At 44.7% G+C, this 21,793-nt stretch overlaps 1 protein-coding gene across 1 annotated transcript; it reads right to left on the bottom strand.

Annotated features, from left to right (window-relative positions):
- Positions 1–297: 297 nt before the first annotated feature.
- Positions 298–20,367, bottom strand: LOC129825961 (mitogen-activated protein kinase 4-like). Its single transcript, XM_055886139.1, has 7 exons — positions 20,062–20,367; positions 16,874–17,315; positions 16,052–16,640; positions 8,222–8,366; positions 7,102–7,269; positions 6,673–6,880; positions 298–3,244 (listed from the first exon to the last, which is right to left on the bottom strand). The coding sequence occupies exons 3-7, from the start codon at positions 16,592–16,594 to the stop codon at positions 2,308–2,310; spliced, it is 2,001 nt and encodes a 666-aa protein (XP_055742114.1). The 5' UTR covers positions 16,595–16,640; positions 16,874–17,315; positions 20,062–20,367; the 3' UTR covers positions 298–2,307.
- Between the last annotated feature and the right edge of the window lie 1,426 nt (positions 20,368–21,793).

The following is a 21,793-nucleotide window of genomic DNA, read 5'->3' as shown; positions in this document are numbered from 1 at the left end:
TTTCATATTTCAACCTGCGTGTCTTGAATAAAGTTACCCCTAGATGAGGGCCTTGGGTCAGTTTTGCATTTCACCCACTAGGATTGGGGGAGGGAAAGCTTAGTAGGGGAACCTTCAGTCCAGAGCTGATGAAATTCTGCAAAACTGTCATTTAAGGACACGGTCTGAGAGTTGAGGTTTGACTTTGAGTCACAGTCCAATATTTGCATCCCCAGGTGTGCCGGAGCACATAAGAGGATGTATGTTGATATCAGCAGTCAAAGGAAAAGGGAATTTAAAAAAACACCCTACACAAAATGTTTAGTAAACTTTTATTTTTAGTTGATCAGCAAAAAGAGGAACTGCAAAAGGGATAGTGTAAATTGATTTCAGCTGGGAAAAGCTGCAGATTCTACCATATGTGATACAACCAGGACATCCTCAAATAAAGATGGTCCACAATTTATATAGTTAAAATCATTTGATAGTTTATCAAGGCTCAAGCCATGCAAAACTATTACATTCAGCGAGCGAGCTGGAAGCATAGGCCTATTTGGGTGTGCAAAAGCCTGTAGGCCTATTCTGAGGCACATTTATAACCCGACTCCCAGACTAAAAGGTACATAATTCTGTCTCAACAAGCACATCGGATCTAATAAGATATTTCTGATATTATTGCGGACTCCTATTTTACCAATAAAATAACATGGACTTGCCCAGATAGCATCTGACACTGCACATGAAGCCTAATTGGTCTTTATGAACCTGGTCCCTGGCAGTGTCTGTCCAATGTGCTTTTTTTTTGTATGTTAAAATGACAACGCACTGCTCTGAAAACAGTTTGCACCCTGCAATTTCCAGAATTGACTATGCTCGCTTATTGTGTCCCCTTTAGAATGCCAGGTGATATTGTGCAATGAGATTAATTGCTCACGACTCGAGAGTATAATATCATTATGAAATCCAACCACATTGGAACGTTCGCTGTCGTTGACTAGTAGGAACAATGGTAAAAGCAGGAGACAAGGGTGTGTCCCAAATGGAACCTTAAACAAGGTCCAATGCAGCCATGTTTATCTCAATATCAAATAATTTACGGGTAACAATGAAGTACCTTACTGTGATTATTTTTTGACAATTTTTAATTGAAAACAAACAAAGATAGCTTCTTAGCAAGAATTGTGCTAGACTGTCTGGTAGTGGGGAGGGGAAAACTGGAAACTAGCTGTTATTGGCAGAGAGGTTTGAAACTCTTCCAGGTGGTCTTTTCAAACTGCTCGTCATAATGGTCACCATTTCACAGTATTATTCCAACCTCATATTGCAGAAATATATATAAAAACACAGGCAATTCACGTTTTTCACCTTTAATCCTCAAAGGGCTTTGGTCAAAAGGGAATAGGGAATAATAGGGTGTCGTTTGGGACACTGCCAAGGAGTTTAGAGTGCTTGATGAGTGTGTGACCTTTTAGCTGCTGCTCCTTGTGCATGACTATTCCGAAGGCTTTCTGACGTCAGCCTGGTGATGACAATCAGCTACAGGCTGACTACAGTGTTGTCACTCTTCCGTTTATATCTCCCTGCCGTGAGAACATGGGTGTGCAAAAGCTAGACAGATATCTTACTGTGTTACTGTGAGAGCACTCCTTTTCAGATAAATAAATAATACTTCCCGCTAAATGGAAGATATTCGTATAATTCTAAATAGCTATTTGCGGCAGGAAGACCTACTGTATAGCTACTCTCATTCGGAAGATATCTTAACAGCCAAAAGGGTTATGTTTAAAAGAGTCATTTCAACAAAAATGTAAACCAAAAATAGCCGATTGCTTTCTCTTCAACCTATTCTGCGATGGAATACCCGGGAGTTCCTCTCCAGCCAAATGTTGATCCTTTGCAGGCATTCTTGTAATGCGTACACACCGCTGCGTTGATGCAACATAGGCTGTACAACGTACATTCATTTACAGCAGTGACCACACTGACATACTGTATGCCGTAGCAAAACCACCAGAAGCTTATGTTGTTCGAACAGTACCAAATGGAACTTGATCCACACCTCACTCTCCTCTTATTCTTGTAACATACAGTAAAAGTAGCTCTGAACAAAGTAGCAGCACCACTGGTTTAAGTGAGCAGGGTTAGTGTCAAGGCAACGCTTACTTATGAAAAAAAAGAAAAGAAAGTCGCACACCCCAATGATTTATGGGTAAAGAAAAAAACAAATGTACCCATTAAATCATGTGCAACTTCATTTTTTCCCCTTCTACATGCGTTCACTATTCAGTCTACCAGTACTCTCTGCGTTAGCCTTGGACCCAGCTCCTTTCAGGAGTTGGGAGTCTGACGTGGGGATGGTCTGCGCTCTGGAAGCCTGGATACGCCATTGATGTTGGCCTGTTTGGCCCCGTCTGCGTTTCCACCGAGGTCCTCACTCTGACCACACAGCTTCAGGGCTGTGATGAACACATCCAGGTCAAACGGGCCCTCTTGCCCCCTGGAGGGAAGCATCTGGAGGCGCTCATGGATCGCCGAAGGAATCGGAGGTGACATTGACGGAGGAGAAGAGGGCAACAGAGAGGGAGGGGAGCGGGATGAGGCAGGTGGGCTGAGTGTGTCGTCCTCGTCCAGCCCAGCTGAGGGCCGTAGGACCGGCGAACAGCAGTGGAAGAGGGGGGCGGGGAGGGGAGTGGGAGAGAGGGGCAGCGGGGGTGAACTGGAGTAAGGCAGGGGTTCCTGGGGCAGGCTGGGGGAGTGGAGACGAGACTGAGTGCTCTCCACCCACCGAGATATCTCCTGGAACAGGTCCCCAGGCGGCTCCTCCACAGGCAGCTCCTCCACACTGGCCCCTCTAGGCTCAGGCACCGGCAGCTGTCTGTTCCTCTTCCAGTGAGACAGGTCCAGGATCAGCTTGGGCTCGGAGTAGTGCTGCGGTTTGTCTTCCCTCCACGCAATCTTATCTAGATAGGAAGGAGAGCCCACTTTGTAGTCACAGGAACGGTCACAGTCCAGCTCAGTATAGGCCGCGCCCCCGCAAGCACGCTCCAGAGAGGAGTGGGAGTGGTCCAGGAAGCGCTCGGCAGAGCTGCTGTTGGAATACTTGCGAGGGTCCACCTGGGCCTTCTCCAACAAGGGGTTAGAGCCTGCCTTGGGATCCCTCAGGACCTCATCCTCCTCTGGGTCACCCACCTCCAAGACCCCAGGCAAGCACTGACACCCACCCTGCTGCTGCCAGCAGAAGTCTGATGAGAGGCTGGTCTCATACCTGTACAGTGGAAACAAAGTGCTTGTCAATGAAATATCTAAAGTAGCCATTTCGATCTATTGTTGTGAAGAAAATATTTGTCTTTATACCCGTTACATTTTCTCCTAATTTGTCTACACACACACACACACACACAATGAAAGATAAATGAATACGAGACTGAAATCATCTGGTAGACAACTTATATTGAACAAAAATATAAAACGCAACATGTAAAGTGCTGGTCCCATGTTTCATGAGCTGAAATAAAAGATCACAGAAAAGTTCCATATGCATAAAAAGCTTCTCTCTCATTTTGTGCACAATTTTATTTTCATCCCTGTTAGTGAGCATTTCTCCTTTGCCAAGATAATCCATCCACTTGACAGGTGTGGCATTTCAAGAAGCGGATTAAACAGCATGATCATTACAAAGGTGCACCTTGTCCTGGGGACAATAAAAGGCCACTCTAAAATGTGCAGTTTTGTCACACAACACAATGCCACAGATGTGCAATTGGCATGCTGACCGCAGGAATGTCTACCAGAGCTGTTGCAAGATAATTGAATGTATTTCTCTACCATGAGCCGCCTCCCATCGTTTTAGCGAATTTGGCAGTGCGTCCAACCGGCCTCAACCACAGACCACATGTAACCACGCCAGCCCAGGACCTTCTTTACCTGCGGGATTGTCTGAGACCAGCCACCCGGACAGCTGATGAAACTGGGGGTTTGCACATGGTCAGAAACCGTCTCAGGGAAACTCATCTGCGTGCTTGTCGTCCTCACCAGGGTCTTGACCTGGCTGCAGTTCTGCGTCATACCCGCCTTCTGTCGGAAAATGCACACCTTCGATGACCATTGGCATGTTGGACAAGTGTGCTCTTCACGGCTGAGTCCCACATTCAACTGTACCGGGCAGATGGCAGACTGTGTATGGCGTCGTGTGGGCGAGCAGTTCTTCCATGGCCTGCATACTCAGACATTTCATCCATTGAGCATGCTTGGGACGCTTTGGATCGACGTGTACGACAGCGTGTTGCAGTTCCCGCTAATATCCAGCAACTTCACACAGCCATTGAAGAGGAGTGGGACGTTCCACAGGCCAAAATCAACAGCCGGATCAAATCTATGCAAAGGAGATGTGTCGCACTGCAAGAGGCAATGGTGGTCACACCAGATACTGACAGGGGCGTGGATCAGATTATTTTTTTTTAAGGTATCTGTGACCATCAGATGCATATCTCTAATCACAGTCATGTGAAATCTATAGATTAGGGCCTAATGAATTTATTTAAATTGATTGATTTTCTTATTAACTGTAACTCAGTAAAATCATTGAAATTGTTGCAGGTTGCGGTTTGTTTATTTTTTATGTACTGGCTTTTAAGAGGGCAACAGCGGCATGCAGGTGAAGTGTCTGCCAGGAGATTTAATTAAGAGTAGAATGAATTAGCTTCTATATATATAACATCCATGCAACATTTAAAATCGGCAACATCTTACTCAACTTTATTTATACTTTTCTTTGGTGTATTCATTGTGCACAGCCATGTCACAGTTCCTTTCATAATCTCTTTATGTTGCTTTGCTGTGTTATTTTTCACTAAGTCCGTCTGCTGCTATGTGTCTCTGTGTGAAGTTTAGCTGACACCATAGAATTAAATAGAAATGAATGACATAGTACTATATGAAAAAGTTCACTGCAAAAAAGTTCACTGTCAACCTTGTTTATTTTCAGCAAACTTAACATGTGTAAATATTTGTATGAGCATAACAAGATTCAACATCTAAGACATAGTGAAAAGTCTGTGGAACTTGTTCAGTTTAACAGAAATGGAATAATGTGTCCCTGAACAAAGGCCCCCCCTTTGTTCAGGGTCAAAATCAAAAGTAACAGTCAGTATCTGGTGTGACTGACCACACTGGTCTGACTGACCACACCATCATCCGAAGGCACTTAATTTGTACAACTCTGAGGAACAAAGAGAACTTTGGCGGACTTTCCTTGAGGCCTTTTTTTGCCAGAAATATTGGTTAAATGAATAACTTGATTACCTTTTTTACACTGATATAAACTTTTTTGATATTTTTTACATTGCCACCAGCTGCATTAAGTACTGCAGTGCATCGCCTCCTCATGGACTGCACCAGATTTGCCAGTTCTTGCTGTGAGATGTTACCCCACTCTTCCACCAAGGCACCTGTAAGTTCCAGGACATTTCTGGGGGGAATGGCCCTAGCCCTCACTCTCCGATCCAACAGGTCCCAGACGTGCTCAATGGGATTGAGATCCGGGCTCTTCGCTGGCCATGGCAGACATTCCTATCTTGCAGAAAATCACGCACAAAACAAGCAGTGTGGCTGGTGGCATTGTCATGCTGGAGGGTCATGTCAGGATGAGCCTGCAGGAAAGGTACCACATGAGGGAGGAGGAAGTCTTCCTGCAATGACAACAAGCTCAGTCCGATGATGCTGTGACACATCGCCCCAGACCATGATGGACCCTCCACCTCCAAATTTGATCTCGCTCCAGAATACAGGCCTCAGTGTAACGCTCATTCCTTCGACGATAAACGCGAATCCGACTATCACCCCTGGTGAGACAAAACCGCGACTCGTCAGTGAAGAGCACTTTTTGCCAGTTCTGTCTGGTCCAGCAACGGTGGGTTTGTGCCCATAGGCGACGTTGTTGCCGGTGATCTCTGGTGAGGACCTGCCTTACAACAGGCCTACAAGCCCTCAGTTCAGCCTCTTGTGGACAGTCTGATCACTGATGGAGGGATTGTGCGTTCCTGGTGTAACTCGGGCAGTTGTTGTTGCCATCCTGTACCTGTCCCGCAGGTGTGATGTTCAGATGTACCGATCCTGTGCAGGTGTTGTTACACGTGGTCTGCCACTGCGAGAACGATCAGCTGACAGTCCTGTCTCCCTGTAGCGCTGTCTTAGGCGTCTCACAGTACGGACATTGCAATTTATTGCCCTGGCCACATCTGCAGTCCTCATGCCTCCTTGCAGCATGCCTAAGGCATGTTCAAGCAGATGAGTTGGGACCCTGGGCATCTTTTATTTGGTATTTTTCAGAGTCAGTAGAAAGGCCTCTTTAGTGTCCTAAGGTTTCATAACTGTGACCATAATTGCCTACCGTCTGTAAGCGTCTTAATGACCGTTCCATGTTCATTCATTGTTTATGGTTCATTGAACAAGCATGGGAAACAGTGTTTAAACCCTTTACAATGAAGATCTCTGAAGTTATTTGGATTTTTACGAATTATCTTTGAAAGACAGGGTCCTGAAAAAGGGACGTTTCTTTTTCTGCTGAGTTTAGATGTATCTCTATGGCTGACACACACTAGCCTGGTCCCAGATCTGTTTGTGCTATCATGTCAACTCCTTGTCACTAGTTGACATGACAGCACAAACAGATCTGGGACCAGGCTAGACACACACCTGTCCCAGTGAGAGCTAAAGGCCTGGCTGTGACCAGGCTCCGTGATTAGGCTATCATCCAGCTCGTCCTCTATGCGGAAGGGCTGGGGCGACATGGGCTCGTCCTGAGGAAATGAGTACTGCTGCAGGAAGGGATGGGACAGGGCCGCTTCTGCTGTCAGCCGGTCCATGGGGTTAAAGGTCAAGATACGCTCCAGAAAATCAATGGCTAGTGGAGAAAGAGATGTGAACAGAGAATAGAAAATGGTTTCAAATGATGTGCATACGTGGCTGCAAGTAATGCCATATCGCATCAGGAATAAATATTTTTTTCTCTAGGAATAGTAGGCAGCAAGTTAGTTAGACACATGTGTGTTCATGATTTTTAGCATAAAACAGTTATCGTTTAAGGGAGAACAAAGGCTCCATCTAATTCTCCATCCCGCTCACCATCCGCCTCCACCTCCACCTCAGGGATCAGCTCCCTAAATGACCTCTTGACCTTCCAGCCATGGCTGACATAAGTGGGCATGACCTGCAGAAGATCCAGGCGGTCCTCTTCCCTCAACACAGGCACCGTGTCCAGGATCAGCTGCATCTGTTCCAGTTCATGGGCTCCTGCAGAGCAGCCAGGAGGAATCAGGCAGGAAGACAGAGTACCAGGAGTAAAGAACTATATCAAATCAAATCATGATTCCAAAACTAGAAAAGGTCATTTTCATGAAGAAAAATGAGGTGCCTTGTTTAACTGTCCAAAAGTATTTCTGTGGTAGAAGTTAAGAAATTGTTAAAGGCTAGTGTTGAAATTGAGGTTAACTTAGAAGTAGAAGTATTTTTAAAGACTGGTATTAAAATGGTTGGAGCAAGCTACTGGGAAAAGAACAGCTGCACCCTCATGACTAACGAGCTACTGACACGATCATGGACCACACACTTTTATCCAGACCCAATTATTCAGTATCTGTACATGACCAAATTAATATTAAACAATGACACCAAAAGCCTAACGAAACTGTCTTAAAATGAGTATTATATCATGTGAGCACAAAAAGCCTTTTTTTCTGTTTGGTTTCTGTTCCAAGTCTCCAAATGATCTGTTTTTCTTTTGACTTCCGCCAGTGTCATCGTAACAGCAGTGGGAGCTATAATGACGCTGCCACTGCGAGACAACATAAAAGCTCGGCTCTGTCCCAAATGGCACCCTATTTCCTATAGTGCACTACTTTTAACCCTGGTAAAAAAAAAAACATATGTGCACTACATAGGAAGTAGGGTGCCATTTGGGAGACACCCATATCCTGGAACATTTTGCTTCAAATAATTACTCTTGTTGACACTGTTAAGCAGGTCAGATAGAGAACAGACATGCAAATGGACATTTCTGTATTATTACATCCCCGTAAACAAAGTATACTATCTCTTCGCAACACCAAAAAGATCCTGGACAGACAAATAGATAGTACTGCCCAACAGCATAAAAACAAAATGGGCACTACCCAGTTTATCTGAATCATTAAATCTCTCAGATCATATTCATATCCACACCTCTCCACCTCAATAGACCTCTTACCTGCAAAGAGCATGCGGCCTGTTAGCATCTCTGCCAGGATGCAGCCAGCTGCCCACATATCGATGGCCTTGGTGTAGTTGTTGGGAGAGAGCAACAGGCGTGGAGACCGGTACCATTTAGTCACCAAGCCCTCTGACAGGTAGCCCTGGCCAATACACACAGACAACAGCACACACAGGGTAAGCGTCACAAGTCCATTTATACGTAGAAGGTTCTCTAACTTTGTACATTTTTTAATGGCTCTTTCGCTAAGATATTTGGAGGGCGTTTTTACAGCTGCCCCCAATTCTTTACGCTCACACTTTATGGGTAGGCTATAGAAGGCAGTATTCTTCTTCATGTCAGTTACAAAGTTGAGAATATATATCTAAGTATGGTGGAACAGAGTATCAGAGATAAAGCGTTTGTGAAAATGTATTGCTGCACCTACCTCCTTTGAATTGGCCCTCTTTCACTATTCTGCCTAATGACACACCGGCTTCATCTCGTTAGAGCAGCACGACGTGACCACTTTATCTCCTCGTTTTTATTTAGAACATCCATTACACCTAGACAAATCATTTGCTTTGCTATCATTGTGGGGACAAAAAATTGATTTCCATTCAAAATCCTATCTTCGCTAACCCCTAACCATTAACCTAACCATAATTGTCACCCTAACCCTAACTCCTAAGCCTAAAATAGCCTTCGTCTTCATGGCGACCAGGGAAATGTCCCAGAGAGAGAATTTTCCTTGTTTTACAATCCTTGTGGGGACTTTTTCCAGTACCCCCCCCCCCAAACACACACACCTGATAGACGTAGAGATGAGATTATGAAACACACAGCCACTGGACTGAGACCAACATTCACTGCGACCAACCTCTGCAGGATCTTGAATTGAATTTGATTATTGCATTACACAACCCCAGTGCAAGGTAAGCATCCCCTGTCCTCTCTGTCCCTCCCCTCCACTCTCTGCCAATGGTTAACGGAGCACTGTTCAATGTTTGATGATGAGCAGCAGAGACAGCCTTAGGACCACACAAACTCCCCCTCTCCAACTCTCCTTCGTTTCACTTCTCCCTCCCTCCCTCCCTCTCACTCACCCTCCATCCTTCTCTCCTTTCTCACCTCCTCCCACTCTCCAGGTGATTAATAATTAAATAGGGTTAGCTCAGCAGGCGGAGAGATTCAGTTAGGCCTCCTCCTATCACCTTTGCTGCAGCCCCTCTTCTGTGACTAAGCAATCTGTCAAATGTCTGCTTATTGTCCAAAAGCACAGTTTAGTCAGTCACTGATGGTTCCAAAAGTCAGATGTACCATTATAGGTGCATTGTTGCGTTACTATGGGCCCTGGTCAAAAGTAGTCCACTTAATAGGGAATACGATGCCATTTGGGACACATCCTGTCTATATTTGACAGTAACGAAATGTTGTTAGGCGTTGTTAGCACTTCAAATCAAAGCATCTGTCATTATGACAAATTCGGCAACAAAATTAAAAAAATGGTATAGCACCATTGAGGAGAGATTGGCCCTAATAATGACAACAAACGTAATGCTTAAAGAAACCTGCCAACCCTCTGTCACAGGCTGACATGCTTACTTTCACGAGCGCAGCGGCACACTCACGGGTCAATTGGAACAATTCAAACAGCCCGTCAACTTCCTCTCCACGTCGGAGGCTGACGACAGATCCCTGACGTCTTTTCTCTGTTGCGTCTGCTGCTAAGGTCTTTGCAACGTTACATTTAGGATGAAATATTCTTAAAATGGTGGTACTATCATGCAAGGACTAATCCAGCAGCTGTAGTGAGCATTGGCCTGTCAGCCTCTCTCTAAGTAAGCATGGCATAGGAAGAACAGGAGACACTACGGTTGCGAAAATGACACCCTTTTTCCCTATATAGCGCACTACTTTTGACCAGAGCCACATAGGCTCTAGTCATAAGTAATGCACTATAGGGAATAGTTGTGCTGCCCTAGTACACTATAAAGGTGTTGAAGTCTAGCTTGAAATACACTTATTCATGTTAACATAATATAACTTATTGATTCCTTTACATGTATAATGAATGTACAGTTGAAGTCGGAAGTTTACATACACCAAGTACTTTTAAACTCAGTTTTTCACAATTCCTGACATTTAATCCTAGTAAACATTCTGTCTTAAACAATGTAAAGGCAATGCTACCAAATACAAATTGAGTGTTTGTAAACTTCTGACCCACTGGGAATGTGAGGAAAACTAACTGTAGAATCACCACTTTATTTTAAGAATGTGAAATGTCAGAATAATAGTAGCTTTTATTTCTTTCATTACATTCCCAGTGGGTCAGAAGTTTATACACTCAATTTGTATTTGGTAGCATTGCCTTTACATTGTTTAACTTGGGTCAAACTTTTGGGGTAGCATTCCACAAGCTTCCCACAATAAGTTGGGTGAATTTTTCTCCTGACAGAGCTGCTGTAACTGGGTCAGGTTTGTAGGCCTCCTTGCTCGCACACGGTTTTTCAGTTCTGCCCAGAAATGTTCTATAGGATTGAGGTCAGGGCTTTGTGATGGCCACTCCAATACCTTGACTTTGTTGTCCTTAAGCCATTTTGCCACAACTTTAGAAGTATGCTTGGGATCATTGTCCATTTGGAAGACCCATTTGCGACCAAGCTTTAACTTTCTGACTGATGTCTTGAGATGTTGCTTCAATATATCCACATAATTGTCCTACCTCATGATGCATTCTATTTTGTGATGTGCACCAGTCCCTCCTGCAGCAAAGCACCCCCACAACATGATGCTGCCACCCCCGTGCTTCACGGTTGGAATGGTGCTCTTCGGCTTGCAAGCATCCCCCTTTTTCTTCCAAACATAGCGATGGTCATTATGGCCAAACAGTCACATTTTTGTTTCATCAGACTAGAGGACATTTCTCCAAAAAGTACAATCTTTGTCCTCATGAGCAGCTGCAAACCGTAGTCTGGCTTTTTTTAATGGTGGTTTTGGAGCAGTGGCTTCTTCCTTGCTGAGAGGCCTTTCAGGTTATGTCAATATAGGTCTCGTTTTACTGTGGATATAAATATTTTTGTATCTGTTTCCTCCAGCATCTTCACAAGGTCCTTTGCTGTTGTTCTGGGATTGATTCTCACCAAAGTACATTCATCTCTAGGAGACAGAACGCGTCTCCTTCCTGAGCAGTGTGACGGCTGTGTGGTCCCATGGTGTTTAAACTTGCATACAATTGTTTGTACAGATGAACATGGTACCTTCAGGCACTTGGAAATTTCTCCCAATGATGAACCAGACTTGTGGAGGTCCGCAATTTTTTTCTAAAGGTCTTCGCTGATTTCTTTAGATTTTCCGATAATGTCAAGCAAAGAGGCACTGAGTTTGAAGGTAGGCGTTGAAATATATCCACAGGTACACCTCCAATTGTCTCAAATTATGTCAATGACATCATTTTCTGGAATTTTCCAAGCTGTTTAAAGGCACAGTCAACTTAATGTATGTAAACTTCTGACCCACTGGAATTGTGATACAGTGTGAATTATAAGTGAAATAATATGTCTGTAAACAATTGTTGGAAAAATTACTTGTGTCATGCACAAAGTAGATGTCCTAACCGACATGCCTAAACTATAGTTTGTTAACAAGAAATTTGTGGAGTGGTTGAAAAACAAGTTTTAATGACTCCAACCTAAGTGTATGTTAATTTAACTTCTAACTTCAACTGTTTATGTTGGGGTCAATAGAGGGTGGATAAGAAGGAGGTGTATGGAAAGTTACTGCGTGAGGAAGGGGGAGTGCAGAAAGTTGACATTCTGTTTAAACGTGGTATTGTTAAATCTCATGGCTCCTAAAGAGGGAGGCAAAGGGCAACAACCTGGTTTCAGCCACTGATAATGTAGGACACCCGTGGAGTAGGGAGGAGTGAGGAATTTGGGCCACGGTCAGGACAGATGCAGTGAGGAGGAACAGTCAGTCCTGTCACACACATACATTTCCACACCCATGAATGTTCTAGCAGGAGGCTACACCAATGAGAGGAACCAATTAAGTTCCTGACTGGCAACAGAGATATATTGGCTGTGTAGAAGTGCAAGGAGTTGACTCCAGCTCGTAGGAGGGTATAAATATATGCATTTGTGTAAACATGTCTTTGTATTTGCAGCTGTTTGACCCAGTGGGGGAATACACTTGGTTTTAGCTATTCCTAGTCATCTGTTTGAATTTTTACACTGTTTGTTTAGAACGTAACAAAGGGAATAGTGTGCCATTTAGGACACACTCTGTATCTCTCTCCTCTGAATCAACACAGGCCTGTCAGAGGAGTTCAGTACTGAACATTCTGTTCCACTCAGAGAAAGAGAGCGGTAGCTAGGTACACATTATGTACATGGCTGCCTGGACTGAGGAGTAGCTACAGTGCATTCACAAAGTATTGACCCCTTGACTTTTTCCAAATTGTGTTACGTTACAGCCTTATTCTAAAATGTTTGAAATCATTTTTTTACGTCATCAATCTACACACAATACCCCATAATGATGAAGCAAAAAGCAACCACTTTTTTTTTTTTTTAATCTTTGCAAAATTTGAAATCACATAAGGATTCAGACCAGGATTCATACTCAGTACTTTGTTGAAGCACCTTTGGCAGCGATTACAGCCTAGAATCTTCTTGTGTATGACGCTACAAGCTTGGCACACCTGTATTCGGGGAGTTTCTCCCATTCTTTTTTTTTTTTTTTTTTTTTGTCATTTAGCAGACGCTCTTATCCAGAGCGACTTACAGTAGAGTGCATACATTTATTTTTTATATTTTTTTACATACTGAGACAAGGATATCCCTACCGGCCAAACCCTCCCTAACCCGGACGACGCTATGCCAATTGTGCGTCGCCCCACGGACCTCCCGGTTGCGGCCGGCTGCGACAGAGCCTGGGCGCGAACCCAGAGACTCTGGTGGCGCAGCTAGCACTGCGATGCAGTGCCCTAGACCACTGTGCCACCCGGGAGGTCCCTATATTCTTCTCTGCAGAGCCTCTCAAGCGCTGTCCGGTTGGATGGGGAGCGTCGCTGCACAGCTATTTTCAGGTCTCTCCAGAGATGTTAGATCGGGTTCAAGTCCGGGCTCTGGCTGGGCCACTCAGGGACATTCAGAGACTTGTCCCGAAGCCACTCCTGCGTTGTCTTGGCTGTGTGCTTAGGGTTCTTGTCCTGTTGGAAGGTGAACCTTCGCCTTCGTCTGAGGTCCTGAGAGCTCTGGAGAAAGATCAAGGATCTGTACTTTGCTCCGTTCATATTTCCCTCGATCCTGACTAGTCTCCCAGTCTCTGCCGCTGAAAAACATCCCCACAGCATGATGCTACCACCACCCCCATGCTTCGCCGTAGGGATGGTGTCTGGTTTCCTCCAGATGTAATGCTTGGCATTCAGGCCAAAGAGTTCAATCTTGGTTTCATCAGACCAGAGAATCTTGTTTCTCATGGTCTGAGAGTCTTTGTGCCTTTTGGCAAATTCCAAGTGGGCTGTCATGTGCCTTTTACTGAAGGGTGGCTTCCGTCTGGCTACTCTATCATAAAGGCCTGATTGGTGGAGTGCTGCAGAGATGGTTGTCCTTCTGGAAGGTTCTCCCAACTTCACAGAGGAATTCTGGAGCTCTGTCAGAGTGCCAATTGTGTTCTTGGTCACCTCCCTGACCAAGGCCCTTCCCCCCCAATTACGTATTTTGGGCGGGCTGCCAGCTCTAGGAAGAATCTTGCAGGTTCCAAACTGCTTACATTTAAGAATGATTGAGGCCACTGTGTTTTTGGGACCTTCAATGCTGCAGAAATGTTTTGGTACCCTTCCCCAAATCTGTGCCTAAGCATACTGCTAAAGCAACACTCGAGTGGTTTAAGGGGAAACATTTAAATGTCTTGGAATGGTCTAGTCAAAGCCCAGACCTCAATCCAATTGAGAATCTGTGGTATGACTTAAAGATTGCTGTACGCCAGCAGGAACCCATCCAACTTGATGGAGCTGGAGCAGTTTTGCCTTCAAAAATGGGCAAAAATCCCAGTGGCTAGATGTGCCAAGCTTATTAGAGACATATCCCACGAGCTGTAATTGCTGCAAAAGGTGGCTCTACAAAGTATGGACTTCTTTTGTCTTATTTATTGTTTGTTTCACAAGAAAAAATATTTAGCATCTTCAAAGTTGTAGGCATGTCGTGTAAATCAAATGATACAAGGCATTTAAGGCAACAAAATAGGAAAAATGCCAAGGGGGGTGAATACTTTCGCAAGGCACTGTATAGACAGGTGTGTGCCTTTCCAAATCATGTCCAATCAATTGAATTTACCACAGCTGGACTCCAACCAAGTTGTAGAAACATCTGAAGGATGATCAATGGAAACAGGATGCACCTGAGCTCAATTTTGAGTCTCAAAGCAAAGGGTCTAAATACTTTCCGAATGCACTGTATGTGAATAGACGTTGTTCGAACATGAGGGAACGAGGGCAGGCTGAATGGTACAGGGAGAACAAGGTTGTGTCCCAAATGACACCCCATTCCCTATACTTCCATTACTTTGGACCAGGATCCAAAGGGCACTGTGTAGGTATTAGGGTGCCATTTGGAACACACCCTTGCTCTTCCTGTCCCATTCAGCCTCCCCTCGTTCCCTCATGTCCGAACAACGTCTATTCACATAGCTACTCCGAACTCCTCCGACAGGCCTGTGTTGATTCAGAGGAGAGACATAAAAAAGGTTATTTTCCTGCTTCCTAAGAGGAATCGTCCCAGGTTAGTCCTTCTTTTCACTCTAGCATCCATACAACCTGATTTTTATCCGGACAAAGGCCTAAGGGTTTGATGTCCAAATCAGCTGTTGCAACTAACACATTTGACCCATACTCTGATGATGGGTAAGGGAGGCCAGGCCAGATGTGTAGTTGATACACAGACTACTCTATAGCTGGCCAACTATGCACAATCCACTGCGTAAGAGCAGCATCGATGCTTTTTCTCTCTCGACTTCACGCAGAGCACAGCACTGCCCATTTGTTATTTTGGCTACACTCCCGCTCACAGCCTGAGCCATCTCTTTCCCCTGTCTACACCGTGCTGCCCCGAGATCAGATCTATGGGTCTGGGCCCGGGCCAGGACAAAGTTCCCCTTCCACTGGGCCTTCGCTGGGCTACTAGTGTTACACAGTGTTCCACCACAATAATAAAGCAGTACAATAGACCAGTACATTGTCACATGAATCTCCCAGAAGCTTATCCCCAACAAACAGACAGGGAAATCATTCCATTTGATTACTGGGTAACTTAAAAATCGGGTTAGGTTATGAAAGCGCGTCTCTAGCACTAGCTAAAGACGGATGATAATGCGGTCATTTCCATTTACGCAAAGCAGAGAATCATCAAAGTCGACACAAGGCAACAGAGTTGATGCATGCGACTTGGTGCAAGGATCTATTCATACACGCACCACGACCACACAGCAACATGCACAAAGAGGCATCTTAATATGGGTAGAATGCTGTGTCGTTTGGAAATCCAGTACAATTGTCGTTTTTTTTTTATGTCTCCGCCTTACATGTAGGGCCAGGAGTTTTTCCCTAGGACTAAGGCCAGCTTTTTCTGATCAGGTCACATGGTTAGGAAAAACTCCTGGGCCCTGATTCATGAAGCGTCTTAAGAGTGATGATCTAGGATACATTTTGCATTTCAGATAATGAATACGACATGGACAGCTGAGACCTGATCCTAGACCAGAACTCCTACTCTGAGGCTTTATGAATACTGACCCCGAGCTAGCTGTTCCCTTCTAACTGCAGCCCACTTTAACTAATAGTCTCACCTTATGGGAGTAGTGCGGGTCAACGATTCTGGCCAGGCCAAAGTCGCCGATCTTGAGCAGTAACTGGTCTGTGTTGAGGAAGATGTTGGCTGGTTTAAGGTCGCGGTGCAGCACGTTGGCTGAGTGGATGAACTTGAGGCCTCGAAGGAGCTGGTAGAAGAGCAGAGTGGTGTGCCCGCTAGGAAGTGGCCCCTGCTCCAGCAGGTGAGCTAGGTCCATCTCCATGCACTCCTGGACGATGTACAGGGCGCTCAGCTGGGCTGGGTCGCGATGAAGCGGGCGGCCGTAGGGGCCCAACACCTCGTGCACGCGTACCACGTTCTCGTGCTGCAGGCGCCGCGTGATCTTGACCTCTCGCAGGGCGTGCTTCACGCTGACCACGTCACGCATCGCCAGCTTCTTCACAGCCACCCGTTGGCCGCTGCGCTTGTCCACAGCGGACAGAACCAGACCAGTGGTCCCGCTGCCCAGGGGCCGGGGGTCTATGAAGACGTCCCCCAGGTCAAAGCCGTGGAGGAACAGTGGGGAGTCCTGTTTGGCCATGGCTCAGGTGACCTCCACCAGTTATTGCATGACGAGGTAAAAAAATCTGAAAGGATGGTACATGATTTGACAAAGCAAATAAAAGGAACTGGAGTCATACATACACATAAGTAAATAATCCCATCTGTAAAATGGTCATTATTTCAAATAGAAATGTGTTTTATAATTGCATGGGTTTGATTGCTTTTCCTGGAATAAGCTCCATCGAATTTCAAGTGTATCACTCTTGAACAAAGTGAATATAACAACGTGTACAGTAGTCAAGCTTGTTCCATCTACCTCAGATATCAGAGAGTGTAGAGCGAGTGATGAGACAACTCTACACCCCGGTGCAGGGCAAGTGTTGCCATAGCAACGCCCCAACTGTGTCTGCTACAGATAGAAGCATGGGATGGCAGAGGCAGACACTCGGTACTGGTCTCTAATCCTAGCTGAGCGATCCCCAGCTCAACTCCCCCTGGGGAAATGAGCCGAGAGTTACATTCACAGAGATTCCAGTGGATCCCGCTCCTTCCATAGCAGTCTACCAGTCAGTTAGTGACCCGCCCATTCAGTCCTCCCCTGGCCGATATTCCCAAACTTCCCACTCAATCCCGGTTATGTGGCATTGAGTTAATGAGTGTCCATGGAATTCCTCAGCCTGTGGCTAGAGCTGTAGCATGGCGCTGCCTCCCTCTGGTTTCTGGATACTGCTGTTTGCCACCATTACCACCTGCTGCTTCTGCGACAGAGGGGGGAGATAAAGCAAGTTATGCATGAAATAGAAAGATGATATCCAATGTGCCGCATTTTAATGTAGACTGCATGGTGATAACGCACAAGTCACTTTTTTGCCTCTCATTCACACAGAACTCCTACTTGGTGTCATGTTATCCCTACCTAATATAATAGATGCAAGGAACAGATAGCATAGCTTATGTATAGGCCTACCTGATGTTTATATGGGACGTCAGAGCCCATCTACTGCATTGCATAGTCTAGTGGAGGAACAATCTAGACATGACCACATTCTAATTATTATTTTTAACATTAAAATGACTTGATGGTTAGATATATTATATAATTATAAGAAGGGGTAGTAGACAAATATCACAGCACAATAACAGATCATGTTTGGCCTATTAAATTCATTGACATCTGAAGCCCAGATCATTTATAAAATGAATGTGCTCCATTTGGATATTTTTGTATATAGACCTACTCAGTTCAAACCTGACAAATGTGCTCGAGAAAATGATTATTTGTGCCATAGCCCATCAGTAGAAAATACAATGCTCTTGTTCTATTTTAAAATAGGCATTTCCCTCAATGGAGACAAATATAGGCCTATTGACACTGGATCTATTTCAAAGGTATAGAGGAGGGTACCCCAACTGGCGGCCCGTGGGCCGAATTTGGCCTGCGGGTGATTTTATTTGGCCCCTCAAGTTTTCTGAGCAAAACATAATATTTGTAAAAATGTTGACATAAAATACTGGAAAAACAGCTCCAAGTTATTAAACATTTGGAAATCTGTTACAAAATATTCCCACACATAGAGATATGATTCTATACAAATGTATGCAAGGTTTGAAATTATTACATTTAAGTCAAATATTATATCTGTTTGGGCTTCTTGCGGTCCATTTTATTTCCCATTTTTTGCCTTTTGTAACATAGGCATAAAGTCTATAGGCCCATTACATAGTTAATTAAGGTATTTGTATCACATGAGTTTGGTGGCACCTTAATTGGGGAGGATGGGCTTGTGGTAATGGCTGGAGCGGAATCAGTGGAACGGTATCAAGCACATCGTTTGATGCCATTCCATTAGCGCCATTCCATCCATTACCATTAGTCGTCCTCCCCTCAGCGGCCTCCACTGATTTGTATGTTTATTAACCAGTCTAGCCTGTAGATTCACAAGTAATAGAAGTTGTAATATATACCAAAGAAACACTAGTAGACCTATGACAGAAAATATGTGATCATTTTCAGTTACCTGTTGTTATTTTATATGTTATTTATTATGGCCATTTTATAGGCTAATATTACAGTCATTAAACATATACACTATATATATACACACACAAAAGTATGTGGACACCCCTTCAAATTAGTGGATTCAGCTATTTGTGGATTCAGCTAATTGTAAAAATCAAGCATACAGCCACGCAATCTCCATAGACAAACATTGGCTGTAGAATGGCTTTACTGAAGAGCTCAGTGACTTTCAACGTGGGACTGTCATAGGATGCCACCTTACCAACAAGTCAGTTTGTTCAATTTCTGCCCTGCTAGAGCTGCCCCGGTCAACTGTAAGTGCTGTTATTGTGAAGTGGAAACATCTAGGAGCATCAACGGCTCAGCCGCGAAGTGGTAGGCCACACAAGCTCACAGAATGGGACCATCGAGTGCTGAAGCACGTTAAAAAAAATTGTTTGTCCTCGATTGCAACACTCACTACCGAGTTCCAAACTTCCCTCTGGAAGCAACATCAGCATAAGAACTGTTTGTCGGGAGCTTCATGAAATATGTTTCCATGGCCGAGCAGCTGCACACAAGCCTAAGATCACCATGCGCAATGCCAAGCATCGGCTGGAGTGGTAGAAAGCTCGCAGCCATTGGTCTCTGGAGCAGTGGAAACGCATTCTCTGGAGTGATGAATCATGCTTCACCATCTGGCAGTCAGATGGACAAATCTGGTTTGGCGGATGCCAGGAGAACGCTACCTGCCCCAATGCATAGCGCTGACTATAAAGTTTGATGACCTAGAAATAATAGTTTTTCATGGTTCGGGCTAAGCCCCTTAGTTCATTTTAGACGATTCTGTGCTACCAACTTTATGGCAACAGTTTGGGGAAGCCCCTTTACCGTTTCAGCATGACAACGCCCCCGTGCACAATGCCAGGTCCATCCAGAAATGACCTCAACTCCATCGAACACCTTTAGGGATGAATTGGAACCGACTGCGAGCCAGGCCTAATCGCCCAACATCAGTGCCCGACCTCACAATGCTCTTGAGGCTGAACGGAAGCAAGTCCCCGCAGCAATGATCCAACATTTAGTGGAAAGCCTTCCCAGAAGAGTGGAAGCTGTTGGCAGCAAATGGGGGACCAACTGCCTATCAATGCCCATTTTGGAATGGGCATTGATAGGCACATACTTTTGGTCATGAAGTGTTTTTTGTTGGTTATAGGCTAGGCTACTGTAGCACAATGCATCGGGCTGCATCATTGTGTGTGGTAGTGGCTACATTGTAACGCCCTGATCGCAACAAGAAACATTCAAAACCTCTAAAGGTAAAAAGAAAAGATGCGGTAAAAAGTGTCATTCCCAAATTTCTCGGGACGTGAAAACCTCTGATGAACATGGGCCAGTAGCCAGCCTTTTGCTCAGCGAGCGTAGCGTTATCTTTATCTATCGGCCCATCCATTGAAAAGTACAAAGGCGCAAGCACGATATCACAACACAGCGAGAGCACTCACCATACAGCATATGCTAGGATGAACATCGCAGCCTGTCGCAATCTGTGGAGGTTTTCGACAATTATCCTAGTCTATTTGACTGTCAAAAAGTCAGCGGGACTGTGACCAAGATCGTGGTTACTGTAGGTGTCCGCTAATTGCATAAAACTATTTATTTAGGAATAGGATACGAGGATATCTGTTCCGGTAGTCTGCGCACAGGCTGCACTATGAATTATTGAGTGCTGCTCTCTTTCTTTCGGTACTTCCCACACGGAGCGTTGTAACCTCTTCTAAAACACAAACTCCACCACGGCGCCCCCCGATATGACGTCACGTTCACAGCTGTCAATCAATGTCTCTGACACCTGCTGAAGCGCCATCCCATAGCCCTAACAGGGGGAAAAAAACTATTCTCTGATATAGCCTAGCTATATCGAACAAAATATAATTATGAAATGGTCTATGTTTGCACGCAATACAATGGCTACGTGTATCCTTAATCCAAACCAGTTCCACCAAGAATAGAAGTGTCACTCATGGTTCTCATATGATCTCACTTAGACCACAGCCCTTCAGTCAACCATTCAGTTATACCAGGACACAAGTCCAGAATGTAACTGATTAACATTCCTAATATTGAGTTGCACCCCCTTTTGCTCTCAGAACAGCCTCAATTCGTTGGGGGCATGGACTCTACAAAGTGTTGAAAGCATTCCACAGGGATGCTGGCCCATGTTGACGCCAACGCTTACCACAGTTTACATGGGAAACTGTTGAGCGCGGAAAAAACAGCAGCGTTGCAGTTCTTGACACACTTAAGCCATGGGCGCCTGGCACCTACATCTTTTGTCTTGCCCATTAACCCTCTGAATGACACACACACAATCCATGTAGCACGGCTTAAGAATCCTTCTTTAACCGGCCTCCTCCTCTTCATTTACACTGATTGAAGTGGATTTAACAAGAGACATCAATGTGGGATCATAGCTTTCACCTGGTCAGTCTCATTGAAAGAGCAGGTGTTCCTTATGTTTTGTACACTGAATATCATCTTAAGGACATCACGAGTTGAGCAACTAGGGTGACCTACTGGTCTCATAAGGACAAGAAATAGAGGCCCTAGCCCCGTCCACTCTGTCAAGGGTTTTAAGGGGAGATTTCCCTAGGTACAGATTTAGAATTGGCTTCCCCTCCCCAATCCTACTCTAAACATTAGTCAAGAAAACACTTAAACTGACCCAAGATCGGTGTCAAAGGACAACTTCACCCTACACCCGTTCCTTGGGCTGCCGAAACTCCTCAACAGCTGCCTCACAGTGGACGTTGGGAGCCCAGATTATCAATGGGGTGGGGAGGAGGTCTCACGGAAGGAGTCGTCATGGAGGTGAGGTGTCATCCAATCTCAGCGGAGGGGAATCCTGAGAGCAGTCAGTGCGCTATTAACCCCGTTTTCACGGACACTGAACATCTCGCTCCCCTTAAAACATATATGTCATATTGGGAAATATGAATAATATGTTATAGGCCTGTAGGATACACTCCTTATTAGATTGTAGGGGCACCCAGACTATGCCTACAAGAGTTGTTAATTCAACTATGTAGTTTAAGATGAATTTTTTCAAAAGTGCAATTAACTTTGAGTACATACCACTTTCCTTGGAAAAAACTGGTAAGAACTTTAACATTTTATATAGCTACATATGTTACAATGTAATTAGTGTGCTTTCTAAAGGCAATAACATTTCTTTAA

This window comes from Salvelinus fontinalis, chromosome 28, assembly GCF_029448725.1.
Source record: "Salvelinus fontinalis isolate EN_2023a chromosome 28, ASM2944872v1, whole genome shotgun sequence".
Lineage (NCBI taxonomy): Eukaryota > Metazoa > Chordata > Actinopteri > Salmoniformes > Salmonidae > Salvelinus > Salvelinus fontinalis.
This window is presented reverse-complemented; position numbering and strand designations above follow the sequence as displayed.